Here is a 23,367-nt window from a genome sequence, read left to right as displayed (position 1 = left end):
ACATAGGACTTTCAGTAAGAATGAAGGAAGTCACATTAAGACTATTAATAATGACTACACATAAATGAGTCCATAGGTAAGAAGATGTGAAGGGTAAAAATGTTAAATACACTTGAAAAAAACTTTCCAATTTCTAATAAAGAAATGTCTCTTAATCAGTGAAACATTAAAGTGGAAACAAATAATCCTCATCATTATCTACTGAAGTTCAAGTACAGGGCATAATAAAGAGAGCAAAGCAATCAGTAAGATTTAAGACAGGCTATTTTCTGGGAGTCCACATCACTCTAGGAGACATCATTATTCCCTCACATCTATACTCAGGCTACTTGTGCTGGCCTCCTGCCCTCGGCCAGCATACACATGGCCAGTGACAGAGAGTGAGCATCTTTAGAGCAGAGATGGCCTCATTCATCTTTAGATGCCCAGTACCTAGCCAGGGCCTAGCAGTGTGTATAAAGGTGTATTTGCATATGGAGTCAAGCTCACTTCAATCACCTAAACCAAATCACCTCAAATGTGTATGTGTCATAAAAAAATGCATAATACATCCCCACATTAGTTAAGTGAATTGAAAGATCACCTGCATTATTGGGTAACATTGCTCCTAGTGCTTATTCCATTAGTTAACATTTACATGTATTCGAGGAGGGCTAATGTGTTTGATGAGTTTCAAACTAAGTCATTTCCTGTGAAGTAGCCTAGAGATTAAAAGTAGCCTAAGTTAAAAGATCATAGAGGCAAATTTAATTACGTGAAGCTGGTTGGTTGCAAGAAATATATTTTTTCTCACCTTTGCTTGAAACATAGATGCTGAGAAATATTTGTATAAATACAAGAATGATGACAAGTGATGCCTGACCCTTGGCCTCAGAGGCAGAGACAGGACCATAAGGAGTTGTGGGGACTGGATTGAACTTTCATGCCACCCCTATGTGGGGATTTTTCTAAGATCTTCTGACGTCCTAATAGCTAGAACCTAGATTTTTATTTAAAATGTCTCATTTTTTAAAATGGGGCAATTTTTGAAAACATAAAACACTATGTAAAAAGGAAGCGTTTGTCCAGAGTATATTTGGCGCATGGAGTACTAATTCATGACCTCTGGTTTAACAATTTGGCTACTCCATTGGTACACATGTAATTGATTATTCCTGTCACATAATTTGGCAACTAGAATGTCAAGGAAACTTTACTGATTGAAGAAAACTATATATTCAGGATTATATATATTATTGTTACAGATTTAGAACTTAAGCAACACCAGGTATTTCATGAACTCTATTCTGAAAATGAAAATACCAAAGCCCAGAGGTTGACAATAGAATAATAAGAGTAACCATGATGAACTTTACTTTAAAGCTGGTGTAGTAGAGTTTAGGTCCTAAGTTCAAGTTGGTGCTCAGTGTACACAGGTGCATGACTGTACCTCTAATTGATGCCTAGCGAGTTATCGTGACGACCAAATTCATCAAAACTGACATTTTAAATGAAGCATTGCATTGAGAAAACTAAAGTTTCAACCTCATTTTAATCACTTTAGCTATTGAGAATTCTGTTAATCAGGTAGAAAAAAATGTATCCTTAACAGCTAGAATGATTTATCTGTTTGTACAAATGTGAGAAAAATGATCACATCTTCAAGTAATAGAATACAAGTAAGAAGAAAGTTCCCATTATAGCTATGCTGATGAAAATTACCTGCAGGCTGTTACGACTTAGCTCATGAATTAATTAACCTTTTGCCATAAAAATCTAGAAACCTCAGCAAAGACTGAGGTTTCTGTTTCTCTTGCTCAGCTTCCTCACCATTTTAGAAAAGAAAAGGAGGTGCAGTCACCGAGGCCAAGAAAATATACTGAGATTTATCAGTTCTCGTGTTACTATAATACAATCATAAATTGTGGCTAAAGTATAGCAAGTTAAATGATTCAACTTTTGTTTTAATTAATGAAATATGAGTAAAGTGATTGATTTTGACACAGATTTTTATTTTATGAATGAGATTGTACGTTTTTACTATGAATGTTGGCTACCTCCTCATTATCTACCTTTCACTTTGTGAGCAAAGAAAGTTAAAGTTATGTCTTTTGCTTTACTGTGTGTTTTTTCAATGAGTGCAAAAACACACTTCTATAAACATCATTATCTACATTTGATAATTATACTGATCAAGCATTCTGGTAGTTCTCACTGGCATTTAAAGTTTAAGAATCAGCCAGCTCCAAATAAAACCAAAATTTGAGAAAATACAATTCCTAATAATTGATGGTCACACAAGCCTCTGTATTACCTCAGGTTGTTAAGGCAAAAAATCAGTAACACTTGGTGTATTTGAAAAATTATACAGATTTAAGAACTACTAAATCACACTTCAAATATTGACATGACAATTTATGAGAATTCACGCAAATGTTAGGAGCCACGTCTTATATTTCTCTTTGATGTAGTGGCTCTCCTTAAGAGGTTAACAGACCTTGATATTTAACTATTTAATAATAAGCAATATTTGCAGCTGTTCTCTCCTATTGGCCTATTTTTAGAGTTAAATATTAATTAATTATATAACTAAGTAGTTGACAATAGATAGTAGGTTACCAGGTGTTCTTGTGTAGATAATGTATTATATACCCATTGAGTCCTCACTTAATAACATTAACAGGTTCTTAGAAACTGCAACTTTAAGTAAAATGACAAAAACAACCACTTTTTTCTCATTAATATTACAAGAAGATATTGAACTAAACAACATTATTAGAGCACCTGCTGTCCATCCTTTCTCTTAGAATCATTGTTTCTAAGAACTCATGGACAATATTAAGTGAGGACGTACTTTGCATTGTTTTTGAATGTTAGGGTAGCCCTCTATTGTCCCACAAATTCATTTTTAAAGAGCTGAACTAGTGAACACTTTCCAAAGTATTTTTCAGGAGATCAACTTTTTGCTGCAGATAAGAGTCCAAGGTGTTAAAGTAGGAAGGTGACATTCCTTGTTAATAAAGTGCGTGATACTTATGTAGGCAACTAAAAAGGCATAGCACACTTCCTTTCTGTATTAAGAGTGAGCCCAGATTTTACTAGTAAATATTTCAAATTAAGTACTATCTGATCCTTCATAATTACTAATATATTAGCATTTTCCAAATGGATCTATTGACTCTATAAGGAAGATATTTCTTTAAGGGTGGTAAATGAAACATTTTTGGATTTCAACTTTGAGAACACTTCTATTGTAAAGCATATACTTTGAAGTAAGATGTACATTAACCTGAAGTGGCAAGGCTAGGATATTTTTGTCACATTAGAAAATTCATAATAAAAACATCTTGAACTTAAGAATTCATAATACTGTACATGACTTTGGCATGTTTTCCAGTACTTATGTTTGCTCATACCGACTCATACTAGATTTCATATTGCCATGGATTCTGATATGAGGATATAAAAGGTCATAATGTATATGTGTATCTGAATAATAAGTACATGACTTTCAAATGATAAAAAATAAGAACACAAACATATAATGCGTCATATTTATTATGAGAATATGCACAGAGTTCTTTGGGAGAAATGCTCTACATACCTGACAGGTAATGTTCTGTCTCCTTTCCTCCGGTCCATTTCTCTTTGGGGAACAGGATACCAGCGGAAATTCAGTTTCCAGTTAAAACCCCCGTAAGTCATGTCTGACCCAGCCATATATTCAAAGGTATCATCACTGATCACATCAATGATAGGACAAACAACTGTTTTCCTGCAGGAAATAAAAACCAATGTAAATGATAATTTAAATGTTACATTGTCTTCTAACAATTGATTGTAGCTGGTATGCTAAAATTTAATTACTTTGTGACTTTAATCTGCCTTTAGTTTTCATGTTATCCCTCCTCTCTGAAATTATTTCCTTTGATTATTGCTTCCCTATGGTCTACTTTTTGCTATTATGTGAGATCTAATCAGATATACTAATTGACCTTCTAGCTGATTTGCAAATGTATTCTAAGTATACTAACTCAGCAGGATGAACTTGGTCTATTTTTCATAAAACCTCCACCCACAGCATGATTAGTAGAGTTGCTTTGAGATTATGTATCATTTTTAGCTATAAACCACTGAAAAGCAATAGCAGTCAGGGAGTGGAGAATGGATGATGGCAAATTAGATCTGGTAGTTTGCATTTTAAATAGGTTAGGTTAGTTTAAAGAGATAGTTCTGAGAAAATCTTCATGGAGAAAACACCTACTAGGAAAAAACAAACAAAAATCAACAAATGTTAGTAACAGTAGAAATCACGATCTATCACTATAAGCAAATGCTTTCTATGAAGGACAATAGGGTCATGATAATTTCTCAGTGAATTATCTTAGAATGAAGGTTTATGGTCACAATCTAGATGATATTTTAAAATAGAGAAAGATAAGTAACTTCAGTTTCTGGTGTTGTTTTATTCAATTTTTCTTAAAGTAAGAGGAAGGGCCAGATCTGCACTCTTCATGGTAGCTTTCTAGGGTAAGAAAATTTAACTTGGACAAATCGTTAAATACTCTCTTAATCCTTATGCCTTCTCCTGGCCTTCCCCTTACTCCCATCTTGTGCATTGTGTTAGGAAACCAGCCTTTTGTCATATCTACAAGTAACAGCTCAGGTCTACCAAACATAAAAAAAAAATGCTTCTAGCTAATTCTGAAGACCAGAACTTGTTTTATGTATACAAGGTCAATACACAAGTAGGGTTTGATTCACCCATAGATATGGAAGGCAAAAAATATTGTCCATTACTTATTCTTGATTGGTAACACCAGGATTTCTGATATTCATTTTCAATTGAGTCTTATATTTCACACAATTGGTCAAAGTCTGAAGTTATCTGAAATCAATAAGATTCATCTAGCCTTGGAAGAGCTTCTTGGTGACTCTGGACCCAAGGAAATCAATAATTTTTTCTCTCTTTCTTTGAAGATTTAATGATTTAACTTGTGGGGAGAAGAAATTAAGTTGAATGAACTTGAACAGACTTTGTTACCTCTTTACAGCAACTTTAGAATTTATAACCAGGAAAATAGATTAGTACTTATTACATGAAAATAGAGTGTAATTATGTTGTTAGATCATAAAATAAATAGCCTATGCATGACAATATTGAAATATTATCTTAAAAACTCACTAAGTTGAATATGGAACACATGTAAAAAAAGCAGCATAAGGTACAAAAAGTTGCCAGTAGAAGTATTTAAGATGTGCTAAGTTCATTTTGCTTTGCCAGTCTCCCTCTCTTGTGGGTACTGTCAATACTCAGAGTGGAAAAATGTTATTAGCCATGTGCTACACTCAGTTGACTAAAAGGTTCCTGCTGATTTCTTCAACTGCTGGGGTTCATTTCACTGACAGCCTTCATCCATCTTCCTGGCAAGTACCAAATCCTGCCGCTTAAGCGATGTGGCCAGTCAAGCTCAGACTAAGCAGCTCCTGTCTTGAATGTGTAATTAAAAACTTCAATTCTAGAAAGACTTTTGTACTAGAGATGAAATGACTATGCCAGCAAGGTGTCATGTAGCGCTTTGTTATTACATGAGTTAGCATTCAATGTCAGTTATCTTCATTAGGGGCTTAGGATCATACTCATTTATCATCAATGAGTATAAATATTTGTCACAAAAGTACTTGTACTTCATTCACAGCATCATTATCAGAATTAATCATTGGCCTGTGCAAGAGTTCTTAATTTCTGTACCATATTATTCAAATATTCAGATTTCACAATTTGTATGTAGAAAGTGGTACTGTTGTTTAAATCATTGAACTTGTATTTGTGTTTGTCTGTGTTTCTTGTTATTTAAAATCCTGATTGTATTTCAGTGGCGTGTGTGTTGCATATTTTTGAGATCTTCAGTGAGAATATGAACTCGACTGATTAAGGGCACTGATGCAGTACAGGGAACACTGGTGGAGGAGTGGGAAGAACCAAACTATTCCCAGCACTTCCGATAATAACTGGGGAAAACTATGCAGCCTCTTTGCTCCTTCCTATCATTGGGCACAGATGAGGACATCTGCATTGCCTGTCTCACAGGGTGGCTGTGAGGAAACAAGCAGGTGCTTTTACAATGTGTGTTATATTGTACTATTTCAGAATGGATTGATTTCCTTCACCTAAAAAAATGAATATTTGCAAACTTTTAAAAAATTGATTATTTTTAAATCAAATAGCTATGCACAGCATGAATAAGGCAGTCTTGTTTATTAAATAAGTGCGTGGGGGGTCTCTTTAAAACTACTATAAAAGAAATGTTCTGAGAACAGCAACGTGGAAGAGAAATTCTGATGGCTGTATGGAACTGTCCTAACAGATTCGATCATAAGCCATGCAGACATCACTCAGGAATTCCTACCTGTCTTCCTTTATCCTTGCCAGCAAGGGCTCCAGCCATCCTAATGTGCATTCGCAGTGTGCATCGAGAAAAGTTATGACCTGCCCTTTTGAAGCAGCTGCTCCTCGAAGACGGGCACGGATTAACCCAGAGCGTTCTTCCATCCTAATAATTTTTACTGGCACGTCTAAATTTTTCACGTAATTCTCTAATGTCAACTTGAGAAAATCTGTAACATGCAATTAGAATTTATAAGAACAAACGGAAAATGTTTCGTGTTTAGAGACGCAGCAGAGATACTGCTGAGATGTAAATTCAGTACACAGCAATGGTGGCCACTCTCGTCAACTATTTTTGAGACAGAGTCTCAAGCGGTTGCCCTGGGTAGAGTGCTGTGCCGTCACAGCTCACAGCAACCTCAAACTCTTGGGCTTAAGTGATTCTCTTGCCTCAGCCTTCCAAATAGCTGGGACTACCGCATCGGCCACAATGCCTGGCCATTTTTAAGTTGTAGTTGTCATTGTTGTTGTCAGGCCCGGGCTGGATTGGAACTGCCAGCTCTGGTGTATGTGGCTGGTGCCTTAGCCGCTTGAGCTATAGGTGCTGAGTTGCTCTCATCAATTTTGTTTGCGTTGAATTAAATAAAAGAGATTTCCCCAGCTAATTAATGTTGCAGATCCGCAAAGTCACATAAAGGCTCAAGAATATGATCAATTTAACTGGGGCGGGGTCGGGGGGACATCTTTGAAAATCACTTTGGGTAATTGTTTTTTTTTTTTTTTTTTTTTTAGGTTAGTAAGTGCCAACATAAGAAAAACTAAAATAATTAGTTAATTATTCTAGAGTTGGCACTGATGAGGTATATTGATGAAAATTTGATAGGAAGTTGCTGGATTTGTGAAATTATAATGCAAATACAGATCATTGTCTAGTTATCTTTTTGACTGTAACAAAGCTTTCTAATTAAATAATACAAGAAAAATAAATTATACCTCTTTCACTGGCATCATCTACCAAGATGACCTCAGAGAGCAGATAGTGTGGGGAACGATTTATCACGCTGTACACGGTTCTCAGGAGAGTGCTCCAGGCTTCATTATGAAACACAATAACTACACTCGTGTTTGGAAGTTCATCAGGGTAGACTTTTGTCTTGCATCTGGAAAAGAATAAAGAGGAAGGATATTAATACATTCATGTCTCATCCTGATAATTATAAGAAGAAATATCAATAATAACACAACTTAAGAAGTGCAAGCTCCTTACTAAGGGAATGTTTTGTGAATACCTAAACTCATTTTCCTTTTTATAAGTGCTGTGAGTAACCACTTGGCATTTTGAAAATTAAACATGAATAATTATTAATATTTTCCTTTAACTCCTGGAGGGAACAAAGCAGCATGATTTCCAAAAGTCTAAGGAAAAAAAATCAAAGAAGGCTAAAATAACATTCTGAGACAGATTGTCAATAAAAGATCCAGGACAACAGGGATAGATAAATTCATTTAGCGGATATAATTTCATTCTTTGTTCTGAAAAAAAAAAAAAAAGAATTACTGTATAACTCAAAAGTCATAAGAACATAAAGAGACATGGGTCCATAGGGTTTTGATTCATGTAAAATGGAGATTATTTTTCTGTTCTGAAGTCTAGTCATGTATTTTTATTCCATTTGAGAATGCGATAAGCCATTTCTACTTCCAAGAAAACATTTTGGTTCTTTTAGATTCAGAATCTATTAAATGCATCCTGCCCCCTAAAATTTCCTTCATTCCTAGAGATCAAGAAGGGAAATGGGCTCCCCACACTTCTGAAACATCACTGTGCATAGGTGTTACCTGGGTGTTCATTAAAGGGGCAGATGCTACTTCATTAGATCTGCAGTGGATCCTGAAATTCCACACTTCTAAAACTCCCCAGATGATTCAGATGCCGCCGGTCCCTGGAACACACTGACTACTAAGTGTCATTTAATGACATCACAACTGTCATTACTTTTAGAAGTTCAATGTTGTGAGAAAGCTTTTAATGTTCCTTATAAATCCAAAGCACTTCAGATTTTTCTTTTCAAGTAATCAATCCAAAAAGCTATGCTTGGACAAATAATAATGCTCAGTGCTCTAGGTGGTCATGTCCCATTTAACACGCAGGTATCTGTTGCTCCTGTCAACTTGTCAACATTCAGACATTTCTGCCATGTAATTTTAAATCATTGTGATTATACATTATAAAAAGAATGTCATGGGATATCTGGAGCTGTCATAGAGGTTTACTTGTTTTTTTCATGTCAAATATTCGGGTAAGCTAGAGAATGAACCATATTTTCTAAAATAAAAGAAACCAGCTGACCCTGCCACTTAGGAATGACCTCAGACTGATACAATACAACATTGTTAAGATTACTTTCCTTCACATGTAAAAATGTGCAATAAAAGTGGGAGACAAAGACACGTAATAATAAAAAAAAAAAGAAAACGCTGATGGTGTGCCTGTTGAGATCTTCAGCATCCATAACAATGATCTTAAATATCACCTACTCAGGAAAGTCTCCTGTAATATCGACACATAAAAATGTATAAATACCTCGATTATAACATTTTTAGCATATATCACTTGAAAAAAATTCATTGAACATCCACAATACAAAAGATATTATGTATATAAGAAAATCAAAATGCAAGGGTGGGAAAGTAATTAGATTCATAGTCATCTTTCTCATGGGGGGGCAGATTCCAATGATTTTTATGGGCTTCACTATTTAACTTTCTAAATGAACTTGGAAAGCCAACTTGGTAAATGAGAAAGGTTCTCTCCACGATTTCTCTCAAACCTTCATTCTTCTGCCTTATCAACAGAACTCACCACTTTTCCTATGTGAAGCCGAGAGTATGGTAAAGATGATTATCATCATCAAAAACACAAAGTTGGAGAAACTGGCTGAAAGCTATCCCATAGCCAACAGCCATGGGCCACTGGTTTAACCCAAGGATTATGGTAAATAAAGGCTGCTCAGCATCATTTTGAAAAAAAGACATTTCATTTACATCAAAATCTTTTGTATATGGCACTAAATGTAACAATTAGATGCATTATTTAAAATATCAAAATAAAAATAGATATCTAGATCAAGCATTTTAAAACTATTTCTATCACACTTTACTTTGATAATTAAAAAATCCATAACATTTCATTTAATGGGAGTTCCAGGCTGGTATTCCCTATTATCAAATCAATTGCAAATATTTATCTAAAAAAAAAATCCATTTACAAATGTTAACTTTACATTCATTGTATGTGTCCACATTATAATGAATTAACTTACCATTAATACAGTTAATATGTTTACTTAGATAACATTTTCACTATATCATTATTTAGTGTAGCATTAAAATAAAACATAACAAATGTTTGTATCAATTCTCCCTCTTCTTTCTTTATAAACAGTCATTCATTAAAGGATACAACAGTTCAGTTATGTGAGATGAATAATTTCTGGAGACCAAATAATGTATAGCCTGGTGACTATATTTAATAATACTATATTGCCTATTATACTTGTAATAATAGGATGGATCTTAAGTCTTCTTGCTACAAAAAAAATATCAAAACATAAGTCACACATCTTACATACACATTATTTTTATTTGTTAAGTATACCTAAATAAAGTTGAGGAAAAAGTCATTTAGCAAAGAAGATTTTGTATGTTGAGAAAATAATTTATAGGGTAATTCATAAACTATGCAAATTAATCATTTTATATGTCAGTTTATCCAGTTATCTTAAATGCATAAATTTGTATAAATAAGAATCATGCTCTTCATGATTCCTGATGAGTTTGTGACATGCTGTGTTAGTGTTTATATTTCATCAAAGATTTTGTTTCACCTGTGATAAAATAAGCCATGGTTTATTTATCACGAGGAAAGAAAAAAATCTCATCAAATACACTACAGCACAACACTGGCATGCTGAACTTACAATATTTGCAAAGAAAGGGAAGTTTACTTTCATTTAATTCTATAATAATGCACCTGGGGCCTTTAGTCTTGGCTGCATGTTGGAATTATCCATGAGTTTTAAAAAATACGATGTGCGTGTTTCAGTCACAAATATCCTGATAAAAGTGTCCAGGTGTGGTCATAGGTAATGAGATTAAAATAATTCTTTCTTAGGGATTTTATTTTATTTTATTTTATTTTTTAGAGACAGAGTCTCACTTTATTGCCCTGGGTAGAGTGCTGTGGAGTCACAGTTCACAGCAACCTCCAACTCCTGGGCTTAGGCCTCAGCCTCCCGAGTAGCTGGAACTACAGGTACCTGCCACAACACCCGGCTATTTTTGTTCCAGTTTGGCCAGGGCCGGGTTTAAACCCGCCACCCTTGGTATATGGGGCCAACACCCTAATCACTGAGCCACAGGTGCTGCCCAGGGATTTTAATATGTAGTCAAAGTTGAGAAATGTTACCTCAAACTATTTAACAGAAAGACAGATTTTTTATATGCAAAGCTTTTTGGTTAACATCAATGTTTTAGAATAAGGTACATGAGGTTAACATCGCTTTGTGTTTCTGTTGGAAGAAAGTGAGAAAACCCTGTCTGTTGTGAGTGTGAGGGGCCAGAAAGCCTTCTGCGCACTTCATTCACAGTCTCTTCATCTGGATGCACATTTAATGTCCTTCCAAACTTCTACTGGCTGTTGATTTACAAATATATCAAAGAGAGAAGATGAGGATGAAATCCTGTTTCTAACATCTGTAACATGGAAATGCTGTGAGATAGTCTACCTATTTGTCCTCTTTCCTCCCTTGGCTAAGCACGCATTAAGGGAACACAAACTGTCAGAAGTTGATTTTATCCTCTTAAAACTATACTGATGTTTTCAGATGAGCTACTGAAAACAACAGGCCACATCAAAGAAAGAAAAATTGACTCCAAGATGAGAACGTAAAATCACAAAGGATCCATAATTACACAGTGGTTCAGTTAGACCCAATCCATTTAGGACTCCAAACAAAAGCTGTCAGCAGTACAGTTTGCGTGACTTGGTGGATTGCTGCTCAGTGAGTCAGCGGTTACCTCTTACTGCTTCAATCAAAGAAGATTAATAACAGTAATTAAAATAAAGACTGGTCATGTAATTCCTCTATATGTTTTTAAGAGCTATGAGAATTGCAGAATTCTGTGTCATTTCCATGTTTCTTAATCATTAACATCCATATTCACAGGGAGAAATGTCATCATTCTCCACCACATCCATGCAAAGAAAACTTGGACAACCAGAAAGTAGTTCTTTCATAATAACTGAACGGCCTGGGGCCTCAAGTAAGATGAAGCAGTATATTTTACATGGGTTTCTCAATGGTGATTTACATTTACAATGTGTTAACCTTTCAAACGTAAGTTTCTATGTCATAATTATGTGTATAATTCAATAAAACCTCCAGATTTTTTGTTTATCTACCCCCACACACCTGTATTTTAACATTTAGGCAGATGCTGTGTTCATCCTTGGCCTATTTGCTACCAGATCCATTTGCTGGTCCTTCTGTTTTCCTCTATGTCAGTGGCTCTCAACCTTCCTCATGCCACAACCCTTTAATACAGTTCCTGTGGGTCACGATCCAAGGTTGAGAACCGCTGCTCTATGTGTTGATGGTGGTGGTGAGGTGGGTCACTGGGCAGGATACGTTTACATGACTCCTTCACTTCTTGGCTACTCCACAGGGATCCAGGGTAGGACATATCTATGTTAAAAGAGACATTAGCAGGAAGGCATGGACTTTTCTCTATCCTTCCCTAATCCCATAGAAGACTATTAGAAGACTATTCAGTCCCCTTCCCTGGCCTTGTATCTTGCATATGTCTCAATATTTTTACTTATGATACTCTTTCATAATAATTTATATAATCTAATTGACTGGGAGGATCCTTAAAAAGAAGGAAAGTGGAAAGGTTCATCTTATTTATAGCTGCTTCTCCAAAATTTAGCATTCTGTATGTCACAAAAATACATTTAATAAGATGTTGAATAAATATAGTCTTCACAATGAGGGAGGTTATTGCATGAATTATTAACAGATCAACTCCTCAATCACTTATCTTCATTATTACATACGAACCATGAGTGTATAAATGCCAATTCTTTTATTATTGTCCTTTCTGTCATTGATTTTGTTTTTCTAGAACTAGGAAAAATAAATAAAGAATAGAAAAGGGAAAGAGTATAAGAAACTGAATCTGCAAGTCATTCTATTATAATGGATTCCTGTCAATCCTAAGTAACATAATTATAAAACTCTTTGGACACCTTGGAGCGGTATCTGTGTCTAGAATACCTATAATTGTCTCGTCATACTACCATTTAGGACTGTAAGTAAACTCTCTAAGCTTCAATTTTGTCATCACCTAAACTGGAATAAGACTACTGCCATACCTATACTGTGAGTATTTTGTGGGCAACAAATACAATTATAAAGGAAAGATATAAATGCATTATGTTATTATGTTATTATGTTACCCTTACAATATGAAGGACTGCACAGAATATAGAGATAAACTGTCTAAAATTATTTAGGCCAGTCTTGCCGCTGGTAGGATTCTGGTCATTGCCAGGTTCTAATGACGTTAACCTTAGTTTCCTGGCCTTGTTTCTATCTTATTCCTCATTTCCAGTGCAGTTTAAATGACAGACTTGAGTGTGCAGAACATCCAGGCTTGAGCAAAGCTTTGTTTGCTTATCCAGCGTAACGGTGTGGAATAATGGTCCGGACTCTTCATTTCCTTTCAGCTCTTCTAAATCATGTATTACCCCTAATCTCAAATTCCTCTTGGCTGTCACTGGCTGCCTGCTGCTAGATCTTCTGGCTTAGCTACCTTAATATTTGTTAGATATTTTCAGCTGGAAGAACCCAGAGTCTCATGTTTTGCCTGCCTGCTGAGCTCTCTGCTTCTTGCCTGCTCATGAACATTCATGAGCTATGTGCCAACTCTCCCCTCTCCCTACTAACTAAGGCTGGGACTGTCCCCCGTGACCTGCTCCACCCTGTGGGTCTGTCTGATTCCCAAATCTTGCAAGCCTTATCCAAAGTCAGGCTATGTCCTCTTCCTTTTTAAAGAAATACCAGAATAAGAGAAGCTGTGATAGATGGCTAATAGTTACCAATCTCTTAACTACGTAGCAGACATTGCACTGTGTGTTTTATAAGGATCCTCTCATTTGATTCTGGGAACTGAGACCTCCTGCAATCACACAGGTTAACCCTAATAGGTCTACAACCAACTAAGAACTCATAACTAACTTCATTTCATGCTTCAAACACTTTTAGAGAATATATAGAGAATATATTATTCAAACAATAAACTGTTCAAACAACCCTTTTCTCAAGAGAAGAGGTTGCTCCAGGCAAACCGTTGTCTTCCCATGCGTAGAGCCATATGTATACATATGTATACAAACATATATATGTGTGTGTGTGTGTATATATATATATATATATATATATTTGACCTGTGAAGACATACACACACACACACACACATACACACACAGGGTGGCCATAAAGTTTGCGTGCAATTGAAAATAGTGTGGAATTTCACACTTTATGGCCACCCTGTATATAGCTCTACGGGACATACTATTTGCTTGTGCATTAATCTCAGGGCTCTCTTATCATATCTAACAATCTTGGACTATAATACTACGCACTTGGTGACCCTCCTGCCTCAGCTTTCTGAAAAGCTAGGATGACACTAATATACCACCATACCCAGCAATTTTGGGGTTTCTTTTAAGTTTTTTAGAGATAGGGGTCTCCTACATTGCCCAGCCTTGTCATGAAGTCCTGGCCTCAAGTGATTCTTCCACTTCCATTTTCCAAAGAACTAGCATTACTTAATAAATGCGAGCCACCATACCTAGCCTAAGAAGGGCAATTTATAATGTGCTGCACCAAGGATTTGGTTAATCCTTCTGGTTTTTACTAAAATTATAGAAATAAAACTATAGTACAAATAGCCACCTTTTACAGATTTACATTGCTATGTATTTTGGTGCTAGTGGAGGGTCTTTAAAATAACAGACGTTATTTATCATTTTCAATAAATTTAGTGACTCATAAGAGTAGTAATGAAAGTTTAATGCAAAACAAAAACAAAATAAAATCCACCATATGTATTTAAACTCATAAACATAGACTTTTTTCTTTAAGAAAGTAACCATTTTATTTTACTTTTTAGGAAATGAGATCTTGGGTCTAGCTGTGTTGCCAAGGTTGTTCCCCCAAATCCCGGGCTCAAATGGAATCTCTTGCTGCAGCTTGCAGAGTAACTGAGACTACAGCTGTGTGCCACCATACCCGGAACCAAATTCTCACGGCTAGCATGGCATCCCACTGAAGGAGGAAACTGCCTTTGATAGAGCACTTGGGGAAGCAGTTATAGATTCCCAGGAAACAGACGGGATCATTTACTGCTTTGAATTAGATAAGGGGACATTTGCGTTGTTCCAAGTGGTTGGGGTCTTTAGGTGGGGAAGGCTCAGAAAAGGACCAGAAAGACAGTAGGGAGAGGAAGTGAGTAAGTAACAAGGCCAGTGGGTGTTCCTCAGTGGTGTGAAAGCTGGAAATATTTAAAGATGAGTAATGTCTAAAGGTCAGATTATGCATCCCTGCCTCCCCCTCCTACTGTCCATTAACTTTGGCCTATGTGTAAATGCATTGCATTAGTGATTTCACAGCTATGTCTCTAATTTGGGAGAGAAGTCAAGTTTAGTATCTGGATTTCACTGAGAGGAACAGAGAAAGCAACCTCAAAAGCAAGCACAAAACCGTTGCATCTACCAGGAAATCGAATAAATCTCACAAAGTGCTCTGAAACTCTTCAGATAATTTGGAGTTTAAGCTAACCTCAGCTTGACTTTAACACACAGATTGTATACTTGGCTGACATCAAGATTATTTTAAAACATAAAATTTATCATGGATCAAATTTCTGGCAAATAAATGACAATCATATGTTCCCATTGGAGTTACCTCTATGATGTCAATAGTTCATAGTCTCTTTTCCAAGACATAAAAATGAGGAAGATATCTAGAGTATTGTATAGGTAAGTTTTATATCATTTCTATTGTGAAAAACTCTGAATAATTATTATTCAGTTTTATAGCTAAAAGTAAAAGAATATCATTCAAAGACTTCGAAGGGCTGTAGCCTTTGTTGCTTTCAAACATTAATTTATGAGGCAGTCTCCCTGTGTAACCTCTGAATTTAACGTTTTCATGTTCTTGAAAATACTTAACAACTACTTGACTAGAATAAAGGTGTTTATTGCATGTGATAATTAAAATTATCATGACTTTGCAACAAAATTAATCATGACTGCCATTCAGAAGATTAAATTCTTATATTTATAAGTAACAATAACACTAAATTTTAAATCAATAAGCCAGCTCTCTCTGAACCAACATCAGTAGATATGTCAGCTCTTCTTACAGGGTTCTTCTGCCCTCTATGGCCTTATCCAACTCGACTGATAATCCTGGACCTTACTTTTTTACCTTTCTAAACTATGAAACCACCATCCACTCAGGTATGAAGATAAAATATCTGATGTTGGCATTACAATGTTGCTGTTGACATTATTAGTCACCAACCTTTACATTATTGCATGGGGTCAATATGGTATATCAGTGTAATATTCTTAATGCTCAAAATATATTCTATCTTTTGCCAACCAACATGCAATTCCAAACATCCTCTCCTTAATTCAAACATTTCTGAGGGCTTTTCATGGCCGAGTGATGAAATAGAAAAGTTTCACAAGCTCTGGCTCAGTCTCACCGCTTGCTACCTTTTCTCACTATTCTTTTTAACTCTTCAGCAACATTGACGATCTCAAAGTCCCTTCAGGAAACAAAACTCTCTTATTCATTTATCTCTTTATAGCTTTAGAATTCCCTCTATTTGAACTTGTTTCTTACCTGAAAAACTCATACACATTGCCCAAGTTAGGGGTGAAGTCATACTTCCCCTATGAAACCCTCAATTTCCCCTAAGATATTCAACTGTCCCTTCTCCTTGTCATCTCCCAGTATATTTGACATATGTATTCACCTTTCCTTCTCATATAAATGGGTTATTGAGTTATTCAATACACTTGTGGAATAGAGCCATTCTGAAGTTTGTCAAAAAATCTTTATCATATTATAAGTACTGTTTTCAAATCAAAATCTGAAAGTTTCCTTGGAAGGATCCCTTTCCTCCTAATGTTTCTTTAATGGGACTTTTCAGCTATACAATTCTTCTATACTAAACATATGTTGGTTGTAGGGTATGTAATCTTAAGGCAAGATACAATTATTAATAAGAAATGTCTGAATAGTCAAGTGAAGCCCTTTATCCAGAGTGAATTGTGAGAAGACATGATGTTTCAGAATAAAAATCTCTGCCAGACACAGCCTGGTTCTGGCAAGGGGCAAGGATGCTTGTTGCCCTGGGGTGCCTAACAGCACACAAATATAAGAAATATTAACAGAGGAATTGATGGTATTTGTGAGGGATATTATCAGCTAGCAGGGACCAAATCTAGGGATGAATTCAGCCTAACAGTCCATGAGAGGTCACAGAAATTCACTCCTGGAGAAACAGGGCTCCTGATGTTGTTGGAGTGAAGATATTCACACGAAAATGTAGGACACAGATTTTGTCTATGGTTCACAGCACAATGCAGGAAGTAGTTCCCAAGACCAAAGCAATCCTGAAAAAGATACACAGGATTGGGCAAGATGTGAAATGAAACAATAATTAGGGCCACAACCAGCCTACAGGTTATGTGATTAGGAAAAAAAAAATGTGCTACCCTCAACAGTGGAGTTTTGCCACCACAGACTTAACAGCAAATGAAGCCGTTGTGTGCAGACAGAGGCAGTAAGACAGCCTCTCCTAAGCAGAGGGCACTCATTCACTCTTTCAGCTGGTCTGTTGTGTGCAGACAGAGGCAGTGAGACAGCCCCTCCTAAGCAGACTGCACTCATTCACTCTTTCAGCTGGTGTCTGCGCACAGTGCACGCACTGGATAATCTGCGTGTATGTCCTGAGCCTAGAAATCCTTAACTCACCCTGACTATGAAGATAGCTTGTTCTGTTTCTAGAGGCATGATAACATCTTTAGATAAAAGAATTAGGAACAGAATGAAGTGGGACAGAAAGCCAGGCAAATCATTACATTTTACTTAAATGGGGACAATGTGGAGAATTTCTCTGTATTGAGTAAAATATGTGGGCTTCATGAGAATTTATTTTTTATCTTTGGCTCAGATTTTTTTCATTTATTTCTATCTTTAATAACTATAGAATACTATAATCAATATCTATCTAATCAATACAAATGATATTCAATAATATTCTACAATTGAATATCATGGATTTCTGACAGTGAAGAAATGCTTCAAGGAACAGCCATACTTTGTTTCCATGGCATGGAAACTTAAACACTATTTCTTATGTTTACAAAAACATTAAAACATATAAGCAAGAACAAAATTATGATTGTTTCATGTGTGAAATAAGTGAAGAAATTAAAGCATAGGAACTATTTTGTCATTACCTACTAAAATAACATTCTAAAAACATCAAATAGTAATTGCAGAGTTTACCTGCTGCTAAATTAAGCATCAATGAAAAGACTGTATACATAATCAATTTCTCTCTGATATATTTCTCCATGCCCAGTTTTTACAAAATAAATTATTTATTGATTTTCTCTCCAAATTATTTTCCTATTGAGTACAACCACTGCTATCCATGGTAGTAATAAGCACTTCATTATGAGAAGATGAGAGATTGGTCTGGTGTTTACACATTATCAAATTTAGATAAGCATTTTTTTGGGGGGAGGCAAGACTACCACAAAGGTGATATCATGTCCTTAGTGTATCAGAGGAGGTGATAAAGAATATGAATTTGTGCCGTTACTTACACAACTTTAATCATTTAAGGAAAGTGGTATCTTCCAGGTTTCTCCACTGTGAAGTATTTTTACTTTCTAAGAAACAAGTATCTTGGGAGGAGATACTTTGAGACTGTAAGTTCTCCTGTGTTTATCAAAATTCCCTCCCTTGTTATATCATCCGTTGATGATTACTGCCATAGTAGGCATCACGTCCGTATATTTTTCATATATTTAGAGAGTAAATTCCTAGAAACAGAATTGCGAGGCAGAGATAAATGCAGTGTTTTTAGACTTTGACAAATCTCTCACTATAATAATTTACCAATTTGCTTTCACATCTCACTAATGTGTGATGGTTTTCTTTTCCCACAGACTTGCAAATGGAATTTGTCATCATACCTTAAAATTTTCATTCTGATAGGGGACCATAGATTGCTCAGCAACGCTCTGATTTACATTTTTCTAGTAAGAATGAACATTTTTGAATATGTTTAAAAGTCAATTTTATATCTTTCTCTGTGTTAATATCTATTTTCGTCTTCCTCACTTTTGTATTAAAGGCTTTTTGTCTATTGGCTTGTTTTGCTTTGAACCCTTTCAGTGTTTCAGAGATGTTGATAATGGCCTCAGCCCTTTATTTGTGATGATATCTAGATGAGTTTTATAGTGCTTTGATATTTGTCTTTCATTTTACTTATTTTTTGCTATGTAAAAGGCTTTTGAAATATATGTATTCAGATGTATCGATATTTTCTCTTATTGTGTGTGCATTATGACCGCAGACAGAGACCAGCTTACAGAGGACTTTAGCTTTAAAAAAAAAATTAGATTGCTGATTGTACTCGACTTGTTCTTTTGTTATAATGTGAGACTTGGGTCTAATTTTATTGTTTTCAAATGACTACACAGTTGTCTTCACATTACTTATTAGTGCTAGTACAGTGATTTGAGATGTCGCTTTTATAATATATTAAACTTCTATTTTTTACTTATCTCTAACAAGTTCCGTATCAATGTCTCTGTTTATCCATGCTCCATTATCAGATTGTTTAATAGCAGAATGTTATACCATGTTGTTAATGTCTAGTGAGCTTGTTCTTTCTTGTAACCATTTCCTTTGTTTTTCTAGCTATTTTAGTATGTTTGCCCAGTGTGAACTCAATATCCATTCTCATACATCTATGTTTATACATATCAAAGTATTAGCAAATTCCTCCCTACATTTTGCAGTACGCTTTATTACTAGAGTTTGATTTTTTTTTTCAGGTTTATTTTGCTATAATATATAAATGCCTACAGCTTAAGTACACTTTCCTAAGCTTTGGTAAATGCATTACCTGTGTAACCTAAACTCCCATATGATAATGTGAAACATTATCGGCACTGCAGATAATTTCTTCACAGGAAACTTTTCCGCCCCCTCCATCAACCACTTTCTTTGCTTGTATCGCCATCTAATTATTTTGCCATAATAGCCTATGTATGTGCTCTGTTCTACAGGCCTTCCTTTCTTTTCCCTCTCTCTCTACACACATACCCACAGGCATGACCCCTCCTCCTTGGCAAAATCTCCCAAATAATAGAAATGTCTCTTTTTACCAAAAATTCTGAAGAATGGCCTTAATGATCATTTTCTGAATTGTAATGAATAATTGAAGTCAAAGCAATCTCCATACACCAACTCTTCCCTTCCCATCATTAACAACTCATAAATGCCCTGAACCTCAACTGGAATTGCTAAATGTAATATAAAGTAACATGCCTCAGTGACTGCAAGCAATATTGAAATGTCAAACATAGCTATTCTTAATTTCAACCGAATGCTAGTTAGGGGTCGTAACTATTGAAGGCTGAGAAGCCTGAGTGATAAATACTTTTGCCTGCATTAAGATAATTTCTACAGGATTTGTTTAAAAAATGAATAATAAATTACAACAAAGGTTAATCAGCTTTTCACCTGAAATTGCATAATAAAAAGAAATAGTGAATAGAAATAATCACTCTCAAATAGATTTGGTATCTGTCCAACAGCCTTCTATGCTGCTGAGCTCTCTTATTTTAGAACTGTCTACCATATGGCATGTATTTACTTATTTTCCTTACTAGAAAATTTCACATGGAAAACATTTATAAGGATTTTTATTTTATCAAAAGAACTGAAAAAGGACATGGAATATCAAAATAATTGATTTCTCTTTTAAAACCATACTTAATATTTAAGACCACTTTATTAAAAGGCTCAAGGTGGATACTCGTATGCTACAGAAATTCTAGATTGTATATTTAAATAATTCAACCCAGAGCTACAATTTGTGATTTAATATATAGAAATTACATGCTTAAACCAAAAATGCTCTCTTGCTACAACACGTAAATGCTAAACTCGACCCAGAAATTATCTTAATTTGATCTTCTTTATGATTTATTTAATCAATACATTCTTACTTCACTCATAAATAAATCCTTATAGAATAAAGTGAAATTTAAAAAAATGTCTTTTCTTCTTCGGACACACATAACCCCTACCACTTCAAAGATGCTTCTTCTCTTGCTAATTCAACATAATCTGTGAATTTATAATTGCTGAGCCAGTCCCTGCTTGAAGAGACAACATATGTTCACTTAATCCCCCTTTTCTACCTTCTTTTCCTAAGCAATGATGACATTACATAGATTTAGCTTCTATTTCCTCATTGAAACCCCTGTTTCATTAGTTTCCACATGAGTTAGACTCTTGATGCCAACATTGAGATTTACTTCCTGAATGTCAACCCAGTTTCCCTTGTAGAATGTTACATCCACAGAGACACGAAGCTCTGTGATCTGGGAAATGAATGCTCAGATCTGAGACATACTAAAGACTGAAGATCCCTAAGAAACCATTCTAATTGCTACCACAAACAAAGCTCTATGTGCGTGTGTATCTCTACTTCCTCATTTTACATTTATAATCATGTGCAGAGAAACATAGGCCCTTAAGATGCCTTATAGACCATGTAATCACATCTTTAATTTTATGGATGGGGAAAATGCATCACAAACAGGGAAATGACCTGGCAAAAGTCTTGCAAATAGCTAATAGTTGTGCTGTCACCAGAATTCAGTCTTTGAACTCCCTAAAACAGTGACCTTGCCTCTGTAGTGTGTCTAAGAGTTACTGAGGAAACACACAAATAAAATGAAAATGTCCTCCATACTTCCCCTCTTCTGAATATACAGCAACAGACCAAGACCAAAAGGAATAGGCCAAGTCAAAATTTATTCTGTGCTTTGTCAAAGATCATTTTAGGAATTAAAATAATATGACACTTTGTTTAAGTTTTATAAAGTCACTCCTTATTCAGTTTTTTTCTTCCACTCTGTTGATCTTTCATAATGTTGGCTGCTTAGTGTACAGTTTCATTAAAGCAATATAGCACTGATGAAGAAAAGTAGTGAAATATTTGAAATACTTCTCTCATTGACCAATAATATATATAATTCATGGTAGAATATATTATAACATTCTTTTAGGAATTTAAATTTTGCCTAGCCTAAATATTAGATTTCATTAAAATTTCTTATATAAGATTTGTAGACAAATACTCCATACTGCCTTTTCTAGGGAAAGTGGTATCAGTCTGTAAATTTTGCAAAGGGAGCAGTCAGAAAAAGAACAAAATTATGTAGAGAATAAATGCTGGGGACAAAAGATTGAAAAGTGGGTTTCTGAAATGTTAGTAAGATGTACCTGCCCAGAGAATTTTAAGTTTTTCCTAACATAACAAATCTTGAATTGAAGCAAGTATAAAAGAAATGTAAACAACCATGGATAAATGTTGAGTGGTTGCATCATTCTCATCAATGACTCTATAGTCCTTGTGGGGCCTCGTGGGAAAAAGGAAAGGCCACTGTGGCTCCACTTCAAACACCAAGAGACAGCAAACAATGTTCCAAGACAAGCCAGTGATGTTTTCACTGAGGTAAAGGAAAAACATTTAAATGTCAGTATCCGTGCTCTTAAAGAGAATGTGTCCATCTCATAAGGAAGGCTTCAAGAATAGTGAATAGTATCTGAAATCTAATTCCTTTTTCCACATGCTGCAGGAAGAAGAGTTGCCATTAGAATCTGTTACTAGAAGCCTCAAGCAGAATTGTATTTCTTTCTCCAAGGAGAAACTACTGCTGTTGTTCTAGTTAAATTATTACCCCAAAAGGTCATGCCTGTCTCAGATCTCAAATGGAAAATTAGTCTATAATTATAAACTCCGGTCTCAGGGGGGAAAACCAATCTCAAGTCAATAGTCAAAAGAAATATATACCTATAAAGTAAAATAGTTGAATTAGGTCGAACGCTATGTCATGGAATTATTCTTATAAGAATCTTAATTATAATAGGTGCTGGCTTCATACACAGGGGTAGGATGATTCACTCGTGACTACTTATATTATGACTTACTTTCTTAGTGGCATTCAAAAATGATAGAATTCTTAGTAAGAAATTTTGTATGAGATCAACATTTGAAGAAATTCTACCACAAGTTAGTAATGTAAATATTTAAGTTAAAATTATGTGTATATATATATTACATATATATTTAAGATATGAATGAAAAAGTGAACAAAAGTCAGAAAAATTAAGTGGAGAGCTTATAAGCTAAAAGAAAATGACTTTAGAATTGCTGAGGAAATACACCGGAAAGCAGGTGATTTCTTTCTTTAATACATCATCAAAATAATGAGTTTACTGAATGGCAAGATCCTTTACTAATCTTAGTATCTGGTACCAAGTTCTTACTCTACTTTCTAATCTTTACACATCACTTTAAATTTTCCTTTTCACTATACATGTAAATTTTTCATGGGTATAATTTGTGCTTAGAACATGTCAGGACATTCACTCATGGGGGAAATTGTTAAGTCCACTTGATTCTGGTCCTCACTGAGGTGGGGAGAGGTAAATGTCCAATAAAGCCAAACAAGCTCAAGCATCAGGGCCATTACTTTTATAGCCCATTTGACCCTTATGTCTAATTTTACATTCATACCTATACATTTCTTAAAGAAGACA

General features: G+C 35.1%; 1 protein-coding gene across 4 annotated transcripts in view; it reads right to left on the bottom strand.

Annotated features, from left to right (window-relative positions):
• The window catches only part of GALNT13 (polypeptide N-acetylgalactosaminyltransferase 13), a 520,150-nt gene that overhangs the window by 183,975 nt on the left and 312,808 nt on the right, over positions 1-23,367 (bottom strand). For all 4 annotated transcript variants that reach the window (XM_003795944.2, XM_023516812.1, XM_023516813.1 and 1 more), the window contains 3 exons: positions 7,361-7,527; positions 6,390-6,597; positions 3,584-3,754 (listed from right to left, as the gene is read on the bottom strand). In XM_003795944.2, coding sequence (XP_003795992.1) covers positions 3,584-3,754; positions 6,390-6,597; positions 7,361-7,527 — 546 coding nt within the window. The remainder of the gene's footprint in view (positions 1-3,583; positions 3,755-6,389; positions 6,598-7,360; positions 7,528-23,367) is intronic.

This window comes from Otolemur garnettii, unplaced genomic scaffold (assembly GCF_000181295.1).
Source record: "Otolemur garnettii isolate 467f Iridium unplaced genomic scaffold, OtoGar3 scaffold00098, whole genome shotgun sequence".
Lineage (NCBI taxonomy): Eukaryota > Metazoa > Chordata > Mammalia > Primates > Galagidae > Otolemur > Otolemur garnettii.
The sequence above is the reverse complement of the archived record's forward strand: the minus strand, read 5'-3'. Positions and strand labels throughout refer to the sequence as shown.